The sequence below is a fragment of the Malurus melanocephalus genome, unplaced genomic scaffold (assembly GCF_030028575.1).
Source record: "Malurus melanocephalus ecotype Western Australia unplaced genomic scaffold, MMel_1.1 scaffold_4, whole genome shotgun sequence".
Lineage (NCBI taxonomy): Eukaryota > Metazoa > Chordata > Aves > Passeriformes > Maluridae > Malurus > Malurus melanocephalus.
The window spans coordinates 1727370-1746400 of NW_026623236.1; the positions used below are offsets into that span (position 1 = coordinate 1727370).

The 19031-nt window shown below is 42.5% G+C and overlaps 1 protein-coding gene across 1 annotated transcript; it reads right to left on the reverse strand.

The window, feature by feature from the left end:
• Positions 1–46: 46 nt before the first annotated feature.
• B3GAT2 (beta-1,3-glucuronyltransferase 2) lies at positions 47–19020 on the reverse strand. Its single transcript, XM_057368966.1, has 4 exons — positions 18481–19020; positions 7163–7307; positions 622–770; positions 47–541 (listed from the first exon to the last, which is right to left on the reverse strand). Exons 1-4 carry the CDS (start codon positions 19018–19020, stop codon positions 455–457), a joined length of 921 nt encoding a protein of 306 aa, XP_057224949.1. The 3' UTR covers positions 47–454.
• Positions 19021–19031: the final 11 nt, after the last annotated feature.

The window sequence follows — 19031 nt, forward strand, 5'->3', positions numbered from 1 at the left end:
TATTTCATTATTGTACGACCTATTTCACTGCTACTTTTAATGAAGTAAAGCATGTTCAGTTTGGAGGATCCATTTATGCAGATATTTAGACCAACAGTTCGTGAGTTAAAATCAGTTTATAATTACACAATTAAGCTGGATAAATACAAAAAAGTATATACATAAATAATGATTTTGAAAATACTCCATTGCAGCCATGTTTCTCTATRTGGAAACAGCATTAAAACAAAGGTAAGTGTCAGTTTATTAAGCTGAGAGTTCAGAAATGCATGCAGACAAGTTAGAACAAAGCACACCCACTTGATTTGCTTATTAAGAGTCTCTGACAGCTTCCTTTTTTTTCCACAGAAGTCCATCAGGTCTCAGGCAGAACCAGATGATTTTAGCTGTCTGAACTGGGACACGTGCTGGTGCCTTCGCTGTCCTGCCCTTGCTGTGGGACTGTCTCCCCATGTCATACCTCAATATTGACTGTGTCCAGGTGGTACTTTGGCTCGTTAGCTAAATTCACTTTCTCCGTTCGTGTGTGCCACACSAGAACCTAGAAAAATAACATTTGTATCTGTGAAGTCATCTGCAGAGATGRCATGAAAGCTTTTCAGAAAGTGTGGAAATCAGTACCTTTGTGCAGTTGTTTGCTTTTGGCTCCAGTTCCTCCACTGTTGTTATCTGTTTTAGAAAATCAGATTCTTGCATTCCTGGTTGAGAACCACGGCGCTTGAATACAGCTTTGGGATGCGACAGGATCACCTGAAGACTCACAGCAAATCCTTGGAGAGAGTGGGACAGGGAAGAAGGTTGAGAAAAAACCTTTAGGCCTCGCATTTTCATCCAGTTACATTTATGCTTAGAAATCTCCCATTTAAAAAAAGTGTCAATTTAATCATGTGGATAGACAGTATTTGGTAGGTTTGTACTTCCTACATTATTTTGTTTAGTTTTGTTTTGCCCTGAAGATACAATAATATTTTTTTAATTGCACCATATTTTCAGTGTGTTTCATCTATTTCCTGTCATGTAGGTAATATATGCWTTCTTGCCTGAAAAGTCAGGTATTGCTAAGATCTTGGGCTATTCTTCCTTTCTGCTTTTAATTAAGAAATAAAACAATTATAAGTAAAACAGAATGTATAAAATTTATACTGTACAAACCACTCTATGCTTCAAGGTGAGAGTCGGAAAAAAATGTTAAATTTATTACAGCTGTGATCTTTAGGTAGTTTAGCCTGTAAGGTTTTACCATCTTTGTTGAGACAAGACAAGTCCTAATAATGCTCTGCCTGGGRAATGACTTTTCACACCTGTGGTGTGCCAGGCAGCCCCAGCTGCTCTGAGCCTGGCACACACAGCTCAAAGGACTTCAGTGCATACAACTCTCTGCCATTCTTTACTAACATGTGTCAAGTACCTCAGATTGCAAACTGAGAAATCATTGGTTTGAACAAACTCACCCTCTCTGAAGAAGCTCCCATGAATCTCCAGTTTACCATTATTTACAGATYTCTCCCATTTTCCTTCAGCAGTGCTCAGCCATGTGTATGTTTCCATAACTATGATTCAAAAACTCCACTGATAGACTTGTAAGGAAAAATTACATTTGTAACTAACTCTTGCCAAGCCTACCAAGGAAATCCTTTCTTTATCAGCTCAGAGTGGTTCCAGCTTTCCCTTTATGACACAAGTAGTAACAGATTAGACGTCAGTTCTGGAAAACTCCAAGAACATTTAATTCTAAAGCTACTTTTAAAATTTTATCAGTTTAAAATTGATCATAACTTTCTCTAACTTAATGTAATTCTGACCCCTTTTTTAGTAGAAGTGTCTTGCTAMTATATTTTCCTTGACAGTATCTATGACTTTTACAGGAGCCTTTTGAAGAGGAAAATACAAGGAAGCAATACATGCAAAAAAGGACACACTGAAACCATTTTATCATGCTCTTGCTTGTAGGAAAGCAAAGGAAGACACAAGAAAGTTTGTTTTGTTTTCARTAAGGATTTGGACCCTGATGAAGACTCTGAGTTGGATATAAAGTCCCAATTCACTGACGGACACAGCTGCAGAAAACATTCATACATTTATGTATCTTTATATAAATTTATATATATTTTATATATTTATTTAAACATTTATATATCTTTTATATGGCTTGATACATCCTGTCCTGCCTGAGGTAAAGAATAGGTGTCTAGATGGACAGGGCTTGCCCACACCCTGCAGAGCCTGGGCATGATGGAGCACAAGTGGGCTCTAKCCCAGTGCTCTTGGTAGCAAGTGTAATCATTTGGAAAGCGGGTGAGAGTTTAAAATCCCTCAGCAAGACACAGTATGTACAGCCAGCTTGCTGCACTTTGAAAGCAGACCAGAGACTTGGTACTGATGAACAAAATGGTCTGCTTCAGTTTAGTGGTTTTAGTTAGGTTTTATTGGGGTTTTTTTCCTCAGAACAAACCATACATTTTGGATGCAACTGGGCTTTGATAATTTTGGACACCAAAAAAAAAAGTCGCTTTGCATGGGAAGGCATTTTTTGGACCCTGATTAGCTGTGTGAACTGCTGTCTTTTAAATATATTTAAGATTCAAGTTGCCCATGCRTAAAGAAGAAAATGAAGTAAACACCAAAATTAGTGTCCTAGATTTTAGTGCACAGAAAGAAACCCATTCAAAGCAGAAGAGACAGATTTTCTGCAGTTTATCTTTGCGGTGTCAGCGTGCGTCCCTGGACCTACAGCCTCTACTTACCCATACATTAATTTCTAATAGATTGTCTTGTTGCAAGGCTTGCTCCTCTGTTGAGAAAATTGCATTGCATTCTGGGGATGGATTTCTCCTACACACAGATGTTCATATGGGCCATGCCCCCCCTGCAYGTGACACATGCCTTTGCTACCATACTATTGCAAATTATCATTTGAAGGTGCTGTCAAAATTCAGGCATCAAATGGATGTTAAATTATAAACTGAATGTTGCAGGTGGCAAGGACATGGACTACTGTGCACTGGCTGTCCTCAGGTTTGTTTCCTTGGTCAGGGTCCATGCAGTCTTTGTTAAATCCAATAAAGCAAGAACTTGAAGAGAGAACGGCTCAAGGAGACTTATCTGCTGGCTCTCTTCTTCAGCCCTGCTTTATAACTGCTTTAATTTCATACGTATGACATTTTGTAAGATGGACTTGAGAGAAAAACTTTCTAGGGACAACTTTCAGTTGATTTTGTCAGATGTGTCATTTTGGTGTCTGAATGAGAAGATGCAGCTCAGGTTTTGACCAGACTGACAATAATTATTTCTCTCATTAGATAATGATCCTGTGCTAATARATGAAAAGACACTGCTGTTTTGAATTCTATCACTAAACACGGATTAATCTGAGATTACCATCTCCAGTGTAGCATAACTGAACAGTGCTTACACAAATACAGTTATTTCATTTAATCATTACTCCTACAAGGTCACATTGGGCTTAACTTCACATGAAATGCCACAAGACAATTTCATAGCTGGAGTGTGAAAAGGTGTTTAGGGGTTTTTTGGTGTTTAATGGAAGGTTGTAAATTAAATCTAATTGGCTGAAGAGCCACCTAGATAGGAATTAATTTGAGGGAGGACAAAGTACCTGGGAGACATAGCAAAGATTACATCTGTTCTTCTATCAACGTAAGCTATTTCTGTTCATTCACACCTTGACCTGTGTTAGAGCACTGACTTCTATTAAAAGGCAGAACCATTTTTCTTCATCCTGAGAAACTTGAGCCCCTGTTCAAAGATGTTGTTGCTGTGGTCAATGCCATTGCTTCCTGGATGTTCTAGATAGGATAGTAGCTGAAGGCAAGCTGGAAACAGTTTCCACCCTCATTTCTGGAGTGTATAAATGCTAATATTCAGTGCTGATTTTGAAACAGAWGTGCTGGTTTTCACAGAGATCAAAGTCCCACCTTTGGCTTGAGCTCTGTGGCTTTCAAGTTCTCTTCTGCTGTGATTTTTTGGGTTGCAATGAGGAGAAATGCCTAACCTGGAGTTTTTGTTGTTCAGAGGAAAGGCATCTGCTGACAATTCACCGTGAGAGGCACTTGATTATAAACTCAATGTTTAAAGTAGTATTCACCCTTGGATGAAGGGGAGGTTGGTGTTTTTGGTTTCGGGGGTGGGGAGGGGGAGTGTGCTGYCTGCCGTAGCCACTCCAAGATTTTTTGTTTGTGACTTCAGCAGTGGCTCTTTCAGACTCAGTCAAAATGTGGGATGGTTTACAGTGCCATGAGCAGGCTGGCTTTTTTACTCAGGGATCATCTAAGAAAGATGAGATGTACTGAAGATCTCATGACTATAACAAAAAGTAATAAAAAAGTGGTTGCTCAGGCCCTAGCAAAGGTGCTTAGGGCACAGTGGATGAGCTCAGGCCCCCAAGTCTAAAATCTGCTGGCCCAGTGATTTACAGTCACATGGTAATCTCTATGACTGAAGTAGCTCCTGGAATCCTAATGCAAAGCATCTACCTCCTTGAACAATCTTCACATTAGGAGAATTACAATGTAAATGGCTGATCTAAAATTCTGGCACTGGGAACAAGCCAGAAGTAAAATRACATTTAATAAAGAAGTGTTGAAATCAGATCATACCTCAGAATCASTGTTGCCTTTTGGCTTTCCACCTTCTCTCTCACTTTTCTTCCCTGAGGGTAAGCAAGTCTGTGTCAAACTCTAGAACCCACCTCCAGTTAAAAACTTAGAACTTCAAAAATACCTGAACTAATTCATATGGTATGTTGGTTGCCAGGCAAGAGGCAACACAGGAAACAGCTGCTTTGCTTTCTGACTCCAGTCTAGCATTGGAGAATAGAAGTGTCTGCCACAAATTGCTCAAAATAAGTAACCAGTGTTTGATGAACTGATGAAATGTGATTGCCATGTGCAAGTGTGTTTCAAAGAATCTAGGGAGATGGGCCAGCTASGCCAGCCACTGAGCTGAGCCCAGTGAAATCAGCAGGACCTTACTCCACTTGCAGTAATTTGAATTTGGCCTTGTATTTTGCAGTGTAGAGTAAAAGGTTTATGTGCTTARAGTCAAGGATGTGCTTCCTCTGAACAGCCACAAGTTAAATCAGCACTCCCAAACCTTTTAAGCCGTCACTTTGTTGATACCCAGCCTCATGATCAAATTCTTGTGAAAATCAGTGTGAAAGATGGTTCAATAAAGCAAAAGGAGCCTCCTTACYCAAGCGCTGGGAGTCAGAATATTAACTGTAGACAGCTGATACATCTCCAGATCASTATTACTATATGCACCTATATTTTTTTCATGGCAATATTTTTAAAAGAGATCCTTGATCTTCCTTAWGTGCAACATACAGTATAACCTAAGATACTTGTATATTTGGTACAGCAGATGGAAAGATGCCAGTGATGGACTACAGCATGGACTTTGGTTTGGTAGGAAGTCCTTCAAGTCCCTGGAGGTGTTTTGGGAGAGAAAGGGAAGAGTAAAAAAACTGCATGTTGACACACATCCTGTAGACTGCACCTGCTCAGACACCTGTGGAGTTCTGGATTTGCAGTTCTGTTCTATTTGTGCCCTTCCACTGTATTCCTGAGGGGAATAAAGATGCAAATTTCACATCATTTTTTAGCAGTCCACACAGCATCCATTTCTCTCCTTGCTGAAATTGAAGATGTAATTTAATTTCTCCAGTATTTTTTGGTGACTAATAGAAGTTCTCTTGCAAAGTAGTGACTCCTTGTTTGTGGATCTGCAATAACTTCCTGTACTCTCAATGTTTTGAGGTTTTTTTGTCTCTACGACACTCTCTTATGTGACTGGTCAAAGCACAAGCAGGCAGTGCTCCTAATAGAGCTGTTTTTCCACCATGGCAGTGATTCAGCCAGCATTTGCAAAATAAACATCATAAGAACTTCCATCTCAGAGTTAGAGTCCCTTGGCTGGTGTTGTGTAATGGCTTTCTGCCTGCTGCTAATGAATTACAAACCACACTCTCACCTTTATAATGCCATCAGTAATCCCTTCTGGAGCTCAGTATCAATATCTCTAAATCCACAGGCAGGGACTGTTAAAGTGCACAGCTGCAGTCCTCAATATGCTGCATGGTTTTGGGCATTGAATCCCTACTTCACCCTTGAGGAACGCTTCTACTGGAACACCCAAATACTTTTATGCCAAATGGTAATGTTGACTTGGAATGCCTCTACAGTGCTGAAAAATTCACCTGTTAACCTTTTTGTCTTTGAGGTGTTAAAAGCTACCAGTCCTCCCTTATTTACCCTYTTTAACCAGTTAGACTGTAAATATTGTACATATTTTATCAAACCTTTCAATTAATATAACAGTACTCTTTTATAAAGGTGAGAAAAAACTGTACTGTGTCCTTTTCCCTCTCCCAAAACAAGGGTATCAGAATAAAAAAATACGGCGGCTATTTCTATCCCATTCTTGCCCTTGTATTCTTACTTTTCCCCTTCCCTCTGGAATACTGAAGATGTCWAAGTGCCAATATTATATCATTTGCTGGGACCATCTTCTGCTCTGTCAGAAATTGGACTTGTGCAGAGTGATGATTCATGTGGCAGTTGTGAAAATATACAAAAGATTGTCTAAGCATGGACTGTCAGCAAGACAGAGCTGTGTGGTGTGCAAAMGTCCCTACAGAAGATTGATTAGATCCATTTTGAAGTTTTTCTGCCTTCATCTACCAGGCGATAGYTGTCAGTGATTTTTCCCTTAAGCCCAGTGTTTCAAACTATATCCATCTACAGTTATCACTGTCATTCTAAATAACCAATGCAAAATGAATAATTTCATGATAAAGTAGCATTTTACAACATGAGGTCTAAGAAGGTCTGCATTTATACTGCCTGGTTTAGATTGATGGCAGAATGACCGGCAGGCACTCCTTGCAAAAATTGCCTGGATTAATTAATTTACAATTAACTTGTTTCAGACAGAAAATTCATACAACATAAAAGCCAAGTTGCCACATAAAATTAAAAACAAAGTAAGTTCAGATACCATCAAGCAGCAACTTAATTAGACAAGAGGTGCAAGACTTCCAGGATAGTTAGTGCCAAAGGGCTGCATGCTCTGCTGACACTTTGGAAGTTTTWGAARCTCCTCAAATTGAGAAATCATTTTGTGTATCCAAAATGATCCTTACCCGCCATGTCGATAGCRAAGGGCCTGTCAGCTCTCCAGCCCGTGTACCAGCCGACCACTTTGCCGTTCTCCACCACCGGGCGCTCGTAGCGCCGGCCTCCCACCAGTCCCACGGGCCACACGGACACCTTGCGCGTCGTCCGCATCTGCAAGAGGCAGCCACAGCGTCACTGGCGGCACRCACGGGCTCCCAGCAGGCTGCTCTTGTGAGCACTGCTAGAAACCTACACGTTATCATCAGCACCAGCAAATCAAGAGCAATTCTGGATGACAGATTTCAGCCCAACAGCTGTATTTGAAAGCTGCGTGTGCCCACTCATTTTCTGTGAAATCTTCAGCTCTTTAGCCCATAGGCATCTCAATTCTACTTTAAATACCCTATTCATAATMYCTTTCATACCAAAWTTTTTWAARSYKKKRAAAAAATGGGTTTTTTTTCTTACTAGTTTGGGTTTTCAAAGGTGTAGTAGATCTTCTTTACCTACAAGACTATAGCATTGTGTCAGTAAGTTTATGTGTGTAGATTGTTGAGATACTATACAAACTCAGTGAGAAAAAAATAATATTGATCAAATCACACTTCACTAGGAYAAGTACAATTAGTTTGAGATTTGTAAAAAATGCATTGAGTAGAGGAAATTATGACACAMAGCTCTTTACTGCCTGCAGCAGACCTAAGATGCAGCACAGACCAATCAAGGATTCATGAAAAATGATTCTTTGGGCTAAATCTTTTTTAACTTCTGTATTTTGCCTTTAAAAGCTATGCTAACTTTCTGAGAAGGAATAAAAGCAGGCCAGGCAGGATGCYTACTATCAGCAGCAGCAGTTTTTCCAATGGTGTAAATTAAGTAAATGTAATACTAGAAATGTGATCCTTATCTAACCTAGAGGAATCTATAGGTATGAAAAAATGGCTGCAGCAAGAAGTGTCCATGACTAGGAGTCAGTTCAAAAAGGTATTGAGGTGCTGGACTGTGTTCAGAGAAGGGCAGCAAAGATGGGGAAGAGTCTAGAGAGTGAGTCCTATGAGGAGCAGCTGAGGGAGCTGGGGGTGTTCAGCCTGGCAAAAAGGAGGCTCGGGGGGGACCTCATCACTCTCTACAACTGCCTGAAAGGAGGCTGGAGCCAGGTGGGGGTCAGCCTCTTCCCCCAGATAACTAACATTAGGAAMCGGCCTCAAGCTGTGCCAGAGAAGGTTCCAGTTGGACATCAGGAAAAAGTTCTTCAAAAGGGTTGTCAGGCATTGGAATGKGCTGCCCAGAGAGGTGATGGAGCCACCATCCCTGCAAGCGTTCAAGAAACTGGACGTGGCACTTAGCACTATGGTTTAATTGATGTGGTATTCAAAGTCAAAGGTTGGACTGGATCATGGAGTCTTTTCCATCCCAAAGGATTTGTGAATCTGATTCAGTGAATTCAGATAACTGGTTCAGTGGTCCATTTTCTTCAGTAAACAGGATATAATATGACACAAACCTTGACACACAGCTCCCCGTGGGAAAATCAGACAGTCTGGCGTGAGAGATTGAGCAGACGAGTGCACAGACACAGCGACTTGCACAATTTAACCACACTGGTTCAAAAGCCACTGTTTTAACAACTATGCTTTAAACATGCTTCTATTTAAACAAGTATGAAACTATTTCAGTGTAACGTGGGCTTAGTTTGATCTATTCTAAAAACAGTCTTGTCTTTTGTTGTAATTGAAACTTATTCCTTAGGGAAAGGTTATCCCCTTTTCATTCCCAGCACTCCTCTTAGCAAAAACAAACACGGTTTTATATATTTGTAACTGCAGTCCCCTATCGATGGATGTTGAAGTAAAAGACAACCTTGGTTAAATATTAAACACTTCCTTCTCTCTCTGCCAAGGTGAAAGATTTATCATGCATATCATCAAGACTCGCCAGAGTTGCAGCAGAAAAAACAAAGACTTCATGTCAGAGTGGTTCACATTTCTAACCTCAAAACAATAGCAGATTATTAGAACTTTCATACAGGAAAGGCATAAAATATGTATTTTTAAATCCACAAATATGTATGCGCACACAGATGACTCAGGCACTTTCTCTCCCTCCAATTATTTGTGGATCTTCAAATTTGTTTATCAGAATTTCCTCTCTTCCARCCTAATAACCATTGTAGAAAGTTGGAGCCCCTCACTCAGCAGCAGCAGACAATAAGAGCAGGGTGGGTATTCAATTCAGTATAGGGAATTCTTGTGATGAGGATTCTGTCCAAGCCATTGCCTGGTTAATTGCCAGTGAGGGATTGCCCTGAATCTTTCTAAGGTTATTGTTAAACATATTTACCTGCAACCATTCTCCCTGCTTAATTTTCCAATCTCTCCCCCTTCTCTGTGTAGGAAAGGCAGACTTAGCAATTAACTATTTTGATGTGGACATCAGCCAAGGCTCCCTCAAGAAGATCTTTTAGCTCTAATTTTAAGGATACATCTCTTTTGCATATTTTGCCAACAGCATATTTATATCAACATCCAAACATATCAGACACAGGCACAGGGAATCATCCTGTTGGGCATTTCTACACAGGTAAGTTCCCAACGCATTTTCAAGAGCATCATCAAGCCACATACACCAAACTCTGCCACTCTCAGTAAATACCACAGGATAAACAGACATGGTGCCATTAATACCTCCTGGAGGGTGTGGATACAAATATTAGTGTTCAGAACTGCAGCACTTTGGGCACCCTGTGCCAACTGTCTGCACCTACAGTAAACACAAAATGCCACAAGACAAGGGCAGGCACACTCTGACTGCAAGAGAGTGGCCAGAGCACAGTGCCCCCACCCTGCCTGTGTGCACCCTAAAACTCTGGGCAGCTGTACTGAAAAACGAGCSAGGTTACACAGGACTCCTGAATGGGGTCAATAGTGGCCACAGCATCTATGCTGGCAGAACCAGACAGACTTACATTAATACTCTGTGATACACAGTGTGTTGGAAAATCTTGTCAATGAAAACCATCTCACAAAGCCAGCATGAAATGACCCAAGAAGTTTTAAATTAATAGTCTCAGGTCAATCTCAGTGTCTGTGAGTTATGTCAGTAAAGCATCACACATCAGAATCAAGTAACCCCTTAGAGAGCTCTTTCTTTTGTCCTTGGGTTACTTTATTCTCACAGGTTATATTTTTGAAGAACAAAATAAGCAGATGTCAAGAATATAGCAATTCCTTCATRTAAAATCTGAAAGAGCACATCTAGACAAGTATTTATGCTAATTCTGAAATACCTCACAGCCTCGGGGTATGCTAGGCAGATGAAAGTAGGAATATTTCCTTTAATCTTCTGAGAATAGCATTACTGCAGTTAACATACTGATATGTGAAGGCTGTATTTATGTATGATGGGGAAAAAGCTATTATTTGGATTAAAAGGCCAGCTTGCAATTTTATACTGCTAATCATTGGGACGCAAAAAAAAAAGATTCAAAAATGTGTTAATTCTGAATAGCTTTAGTGCCGTGGGTTAACAACTGCCAAAAATCCTATGACTTACAAACAGCTTCCTAAATGACTCCTCTGTCTGTCATTGTAGCGACAGCGGTAGCACACGCTGTGTTAATACTCAGCATTTTAAGTCCTGGTAGCTTACATGAATGGTATTCATCTTACTTAGACTTCACTCTCTGCAAGTTGAGCATCTGCTCTGCCCCAGTTAGAGCTCTGTAGTTAATGAACAGAGAGAGGAACCCACTGGCATGATTCATCCAGCCTGGCTTGGACAGCTCTCTTAAGGTAGAAATGCTTTCGGTGGAAATGCTTTCGTCCTCTATTCAGGAAAGGGGGTCCTGGGCATAGGAGGAGAGAACAAACCTGAATGAAGAGGGAAAGAAATGGGGAAGGAGTGGGCAAGGAAATGACAGGAGAGATGAGTAACAACTGCCCAAAGAAATGCCAGGGAGGTGATGGGCATACAACAGTAAATACAGTAACAACCGAGTAATCACTGAGGAGCAGCAAGTGAAAATGCAGGAAATGTAGCTGAGCAATAAGAGACACTGATAAAAGCATTGCTAAATATAGCATCTCATTAGTCAATCAAGAAGAGCTGCTTAATGGAATGCGCTGGACTGATGGATAGGGAAGATACCGAGCCAGCAACAAAATATAAAAGCCCAAGGGGAATGAAGGCAAATGACAGAGAAAAGGAAACATGGCTGTACTTCCTACAGTGGAAAGGCTTCCAGACTGGAACAACCACCACAGTGTTTTTGCTGCATGACGTCAAGGTGTTTCTATTGGGATTCAAAGCCCTCTGTGAGGGCAAACCTGCTGCCACACATGGTAAGCTTTTTTCTCCCATCCTTTCAACTGCTGCATGATTCGTGATCTGTCCTGCTCAGGCTGCAGGTTTGCATCCAGGCTCACCATCCTACCCCACCACCCTGCCCATCCCAGTGACACTCCAGTGGATTTCTGTGCAAAATTCTGATTTATTATTACCAAAGACAGGATCTCGAGTCCTTCGCTGCAACACTTCCTCGGGACAAAATTCCATGGGTTAAAGCATAAGTACAGCCAAGTTCCCTGTCAGTTCTCACACAGTTCTCTGCATTACTCACAGATTATTTAAAGCCAAATTAAAGTCAAATTCTGCTTCAACAAAACTTCTGTGAGAGCACTGCGACTTGGCCAGACAGCTCAGCAGCAATGCTGTGCCTGTTTACTGAGGCTTTGGACAGAGCTCCTTAGTGTCCCACTCTCCACAATTTCAAAGGAGGTACCAAGGCATAGAAAACCTGTGCCAGGGGCTTTTGTGGTTCAGGGACTGTGACGCTTAGGGGTTAGGAACTTCAAACAACAAGTTTGTTGTTGGGAAACTTGACTGTGAAGGGTATTCGCCTTGGGAACACTTGTAGAAAGGGTCTACAAATCAAAAAAAATTGTCAAGTTATTGATCTAGCCTCCTCTGCAGCCCTCACAGGTGATCCGCTTCACCATCTCCCTACTAGAAAGCTTTCTTTCCAAGTATCTGCCTTAAACCTCCTCTGCTGATTTCTACACAATCTACATTGCAGAGGGAGGACAGATTAATTCCCCCTTTTCTCAGTTTTATATTTATATATACATGTATATATATAATTTTTTCCAGAGCAACATTTTATACATAGGGTACAATGATTAATGTTTCTAAATTCTACCAGCATCCTTGGGCAAAAACGTCAATATTGCTTCCCTACAGAAAAAAACGGAACCAAATTTAACTAAAGCAGTTAGGAGCCAGTTTCTCTAGATTGGACAACTTCCAAAACACTTGCTACTCATTTTACTTCTGGGCCCTTCTGTTTACTGGTTGTCTCRTTCTACTCCCTATCATTCTACGGGGTTGTGTTCACTGCCTCTGAAGAGCTGCTGACCCCGTGTAATTAATCTCATGGTAACGCTATCGGTTTCACAGGTATGACTGCTGCTGTCAGAGCAGACCAGAGAGTGCTTGGTACTTTGTAACCCAGCATCCCTCCAATAAAACTGTTTCCCATAGCACCAACCCCCCCCCCTCCCCGCCTTTTTTTTCTTTTTCTTTTTTTTTTTTTTTTTTTTTTTTTTTTTTCCTCTCATGTTTAAGCTATTTCATTCTCTGTCACTCTTTTCTAATGTAGCCTCTTTAGCATAGGTATTACACGTCTATGTGGAAGAAAAATGTCAGTGTGCATTTAAAATCTGTCATGCAATCCTAAATCATTTATATACTAGAAAGGTATTTAATGCACTGCTAACTCATATTTGGATCACTTTTTATTCTGAAGAAAATAASTAATGACTGCCAGCTAATATTTAATACTGTGTAGACTACTGAATGTTATTTTTAAGACTATTTCAAAAAATCTGATTTTTTCAACCAGCTCCAAGAAATATAATGAAAGATTTTCATGTTCTCAAAGACAAAGAGCTTCATTTATACTACTTTTAAATCTTTTGCACAAATATATCCATTTAAAAATACACAGAAGTTATCTTAATACAGTGTCTAAAGATTAGGACAGTTATGTAACTGTTATTAAAGGAACACTAGCCCTTCCCTAGTCAAAGCTGGAATAAATAGTAAATATTCACCTCTTCTATAATGCACTTTTTGAGTTCCCCTCAAAAAATATTTTTACAAAGATGATCACAGGAAAACTGAAGCMTGTGTGACATGCAGTGCCAGCAARTATTTCTSTTCTATTTTTAATAATAAGGAATTCTTTTTTAGGCTACTGAAATCACTGTTAAAAGTCATTTGAATATCTGCCACCTTCAGACATACCTTTTGATAGGGAAGGGCAAGGACACCAGAAAATTCTTTCAGTCTGAATCTGGGGCTCTTGAGCTGCCTGTAAAGACTACCTGAGCTTAAGGAGAGCAGGATGAGCTCTGTGTCCTCCTTTCCAGYTCCAGCTCTACCATCACATTCAGGGCACTCTTGTGCAGCAAACAGCTACAGCAAATTGAATTCTGGACCACAACTCAGTGGGCAATAGAACTAACTGCTAAGCTACTGAAGTTTGGGTTGGGTTTTTTTRCTCCTTAGAAATGACAATTAGGGCTGTGATCTATTCTGAATTCCCTGCTGCAAGGCTGTATTCAGATCACACCTTAGAGCGTGGATTTCTCTCAGGAGACCCAGTATTCAAATCCTCTCCTAACCCTCAGAAAAGGCAGTGCCACACTCACTTCCTCTGGGCACTCAGCAAACATTGCCATGAAATTTTGGACAACCATAACCAGAAGCTTGGGGGTGGCAGGAAGGGAGAACATAGCTTTAGTTATGAGCATTTTAATTTCAAATACATCTCAGTTTAGGTGTCTGAACAAAATACAASCAAAGGACATAACCTAGACTGGAATCTCTAAAACTCAATGCATTTTTGAATTTCATCAAGCTCCCTTTCAAACAGATATTGAAGACTTTTACTCCTGTTCTTGTTCTCCTTAAGATGCTCACTTTCAAAGGTTTCAGGGCAATCTGGACAATCGACAGCTGAGAGGATCTCCAACACTAATTCCTCCAATTTGCTTACATATCCAAATGTATGACCAAAGCAAGTGATGGTCTTTGGCCAACTACTCCAAATATGAAAAGAGCAGAAAAAATGCCCGAGACATAGAAACACATGAATTATGTGAAGAGTTAAGGGAAGTGGAACTCAGCTATCTATCTTTAGTTTCYAGTGCTTAGGTTAATCCTGTTTTTAAAATCTCTCTGTGAAGGTGGAGTGCCAGATTTATCTAAGGGGTTTTTTTCTGGGAGTTTAAAAATGTGAAATCGGCAGTTGCTAGGCATCAGTCACAATATTACAATAACTTGCATTCAGGAATAAAATGAAGCGCAAATGCATCAGAAACTATAAGAGAGTCACTCCAAAAAGAACGGCCTGTGGTAAAAAATAGAAGTTCTGGTGAGTCATGTAAAAACATTTGTAAAATATCTTAAATATAATAGTTGGGATTTCAGGCCTCTCAGTGGCTTTTTTTATGAATGCAGGCTGACTTAACTGATAATRGATATTTTCAGAAAGCAGACTTGTTTTTGATGCAGAGATGTAGAAGGACACCTCCAGGTCAACAGATCACACCTGAGCAGAAAATAGATAAATTATTTCTGAGGTCTGGATCCCAAAATAATGAAGGACAAAATACAAGATGCCAGAACCACAGGCATTAAAGCAAAAGCATGATTTTTCATCTGACTACCATCACACTCTCAAGCAGAGTTGGGAATAACTTAAAAGCCACACCTCCACTCCTGGTGATATTTCTTCATCATTACTGCAGCCCCATTTAGTACTCTGAAGAATTTTGCAATCATTGAACAGATTGGTTCTTTCTCTGGAGTCTTTCCAYGGAAGGTGAACCTTTCCTAACAAAATGCTAAATGGAGCCAATGYTGTAGCAGCAGAAAGATAAACCAGGCTCTCCACCTAATTCTAGAAACAACTAAACCTGTTTAGACCCTGCCCAGTKTGACCTTGAGGACATCGTTTTGCAAGTCAAAAACTGATCTATCCACCTACATGCCATTGAATTTCTTAGGAAAAAAGATAATTATAGACAGCACCCAAGGGTTCCAGATTTATTACAGAAGATGACRTTTTCCAGACTACTATAAGCTGGGTTGTTTGGTTTTTTTTTCATGATTTCCATGAAACACATTTTGCCTAGATCTACTGGGCCCAGCTCACTCCACATCAAATATAAAGCACTCATTTCCTCTAAGTACCAGGCAGAAGTACTTTGGACAGAGATTAGAATTTTTCCATCAAAAGCTCTCAGAAGTATCCCAYGGCATTCTATGTCAAAGCATGCTCCTTTTTGATCATGACCTCATGGTTTATACCCTACAACTCACACTAAAGCCTTTGCTGATCTTGCTTTGTTAAAAGGCTCCACCTCCTGAGAGGACACTGGGGAAACCCCAGCAGAAGAGCTGCCTGAAACACAATCCCTCACCCATGTGCAGTTCCCTTGCTCACCTTCTGCTCCTCAGTCCTGCTTTTGTGACCTCTGAGCAGAACACATCCCTAATGCAAATGTTTCTCTCACAGTGGCTTTTCAGCACTGACTAGCCTTGGTTCCCACCTCCTCAGGCCCTCACTGCTGCTACTGAAAGCGGCTCTGACTCAGAAGMATCCCACTACAGCAAGACAGATCTGCTGTTTCACAGGCCAGCAAATGCATGCACACATTGCTGCTGGCACTGTGGAACCCCTGTGCCCGTGGCAGTGACATCCTGAAAGTCACACAGCCAGCACAGGATGGAACAGGATGAGAATTCARAGCTCCTGCCTCATCTTCCTCCATTTAAACTACTCCCTCCCAGAGAGCAGACTACATTTTATCAGAACACCTTCGGGATTTAAGCAACTGCAGGTCTGGAGAATTGTTCCTGGCAGGGCAACAAACTGAAAAAAACTCCCTCTCAGGTATGGTTATCACCATAACAGGAATTACTACCAGATTTCATCTGCAAACAATGCATTCTGAAGCTATTCTCTTCAGGCTTGGAGAAGACAAGTACAATTTACACTCATAAATCAATCAATTCCTAACRGAGAGATCAGGATTTACCACAGAGCTGTCAAGCCAGAATCCATGAATGCAGAGATTTTCTTTTATCGAGTCAAAAAGCAACCAGCTCCCTCTAGCAGTGCCTCTACTGAGAAATCAGGCTCCTGGCTCACTCTAAATGCAACCTCCCCCATGTAAAGGCACATCCCGTTGGCAGAGCCTGTCAATGGACTTCGTTAGCTTTGCCAGGTCGGCAAGGCATTCCCTGTGTTACCACCAGCAGCATCCTGAGACCCTGCCAACAGCTCCTTACTGACCCCAAAAAACTGTCACTGAGCCCAAAAAGCAGTCACTGAGCCCAAAAAACAGTCACTGACCCCAAAAAACAGTCCCAGGAACTACTAGCAGTAACTGAAGAAAAAGCACCTTCTCCACTCCTGTTACTGGGCTTTCCAGGCATCCCGTCTCCCAGGGAAAATTCATTCGTGCATGTGTGTCTGCCTTGAGCACAAGGCTCACAACAAACACCTCTTTCCCAGCAGCTGAACGCAGGGGGAAGGGAAGTCTTAGGGTTGCAGAGCTTCATGCTGGAGGTTACAATTCTTGTTAGCAACAGGAAACACAGGTTATCTCTTGTGCTTGCAATTTGCAAGGTTAACCCTTCAGACAGCTTTAGCCCTTTGCTTTCCTGAATGTCCTTACCTAATTAGAGAAGGTAATTTACACCTTTCTGTTTCATAATTCACGGCAATTAGTCTAATAATGGTAGAAATTATAAAAGAATCAATGTGACTGGACTCCTTTTCAGAAGCTGTGGCACTCAAGAGAAATGCCTGCCAATATTGTTCCTTTAGCTTGTCCCTAAACTAAAGGTATAAAAAAAAAAAAAATTGACATTTGTCTCCAAATATCTTTTGTCCCTCACTACTAATTGTATCAAAGTGTATCTTCTGTTTTGATTAACAGACTGCCTAAGATTCAGACAAATTAGCCTTGAATCTGCAATACACATGAGCACTCCCACAACATCAAAGATGGGTACGTGGAATTACTCTGCATTATAATGTACTAAGCACAGCTATGGGAATTTTAAAAAATCAATTGCAACAAAGGTTTAGCCTCTAGGCAAAGGTCCTTAAATTAGCAGCTTCAATGCTGAATGCCAAGCGGGCAGAAGTAGGGYATCCCTGCTGAATGGGGACCCTGCACCTGCCCACACACTGGAAATGGAAAAGGATGCGTTATGAGCCTAAACACAAAACAACCTAAGCACTTCTGAAGCAGCTTCCTCTAGGGGATTGCATGTGCTTCACTCCTCCGCGTATCACGTTCGTTTTAATTCACTGAGTGTAAAGCACGCGAGGAAGAGCAAGCGGCAGGATACGGATGTACACCTCTAACTACAATTCTGCCCACCAGCAGAACACACAGACCGCAGGATGTCCGAGGTCCCGTGCTGCCAACTTTCTGTTTCCCCCCTCATTTCCCTGCCAAGGTTACTCTCCTCGCTGTCACAGAAGATGTACACGATCTTTCTTCTACCGTTTTATGTCCACTTATTAAACACCCTCCTTCCTGCCAGGGGGAACCCAGAAAGAAAGCCGGATACCCTCYGCCCCGAGCGCCTGCCAGTTCCCACCAAAATGAAACAAAGCCCTTCACCAAGGGGAGGCAATAAAGACGAAAACAGGTCCCTTCACAAAAGAGACTCCTGAAAGGGCGTTCAGTCGTTACACAAACGATTTGCTGCTTTTAAGAGCGAAAGGCTTCAAAAAGGCAACTCCACACGAAGAAGCCGGCTCTGGATGAATTCATTAGCGCCAAGGAAAAAAACTGTGAAGGTTGGCGACTCCTGATGCATGTTTGCCCTACAGGGTTTTTCAGGATGCAGCCTGAAGAAAATAGCTATCAAWGAGCGCTTTCTGAACCTAGTTTTAACAAAAACACGGGATCCCTTATATAAACCTTGCCTCGCTCGGCAGCAGTAAAAAGTTGGGGGAGAATGGAGGGGAGGTACAAGAAACTYAAAGTCAAGAAAGCGGCTGTCACACAGAGGCAGACCCGCGGAGCCCGGGTGAGGGACAGGAGATGCGTGGTCTCCGCACCGGGTAGTGAGCTTGACTCTCCTGTGCCTGAGGTTTGGGGTAAGGGGTCACGGAGCGCGCCGCAAAGCGGGGAAAGGGCACAGCCCCGGCGGGAGCCTGAGGAGGGGAAACGGCAGGAGCCCGAGGGGAGCGGGGATGGAGACGWGAGAAGCGGTGGAGCTTGGCGGCCGCGCCCCCCCCCCGTCCCGCACGCACCTCCTGGAACAGCTCCAGGCTGTAGGTGTTGTCGTCGTCGGCGAAGAAGAGCACCCCGGGCTGCGGGGGCGGCAGGTGCTGGTGCCGCTGCCGCAGCCAGGCCAGCCCGGCGTTGCGCTGCTCGGTGGCCCGGGGCAGCCCCGGGCGCTTGTAGCGGCGCGGCGTGGGGACGTGCAGGTGCGTGCAGGGCAGCCCGGCGCCCGCCACGAAGCGGGTCACCAGCTCGCTGCGCGCCGCCGCGTCCTCCACCAGGATCCAGTGGAGCCGCGACACCTGCCGGAAGGTGTTGGCCAGGCGGGTGAGCTCGGCCTTCTGCACCGGGCGGCTGTAGGTGGGCGTGATGGCATAGATGGTGGGCAGCGCCGCCTCGGGCCGCCGCCGCGGGGTGGGGGGCCGCGCCCCGCCGCTACCGCCCTCGGCCCCGCCGCGGGGGGACAGCGCGGGCAGCGGCGCCCGGCTGCTGTCGATGTCCAGCACGATGATGACGATGAGCACCCAGGGCAGCAGCAGGAGGAAGCGGCTGAAGAGCAGGGACTTCATGCTGCCCCCGG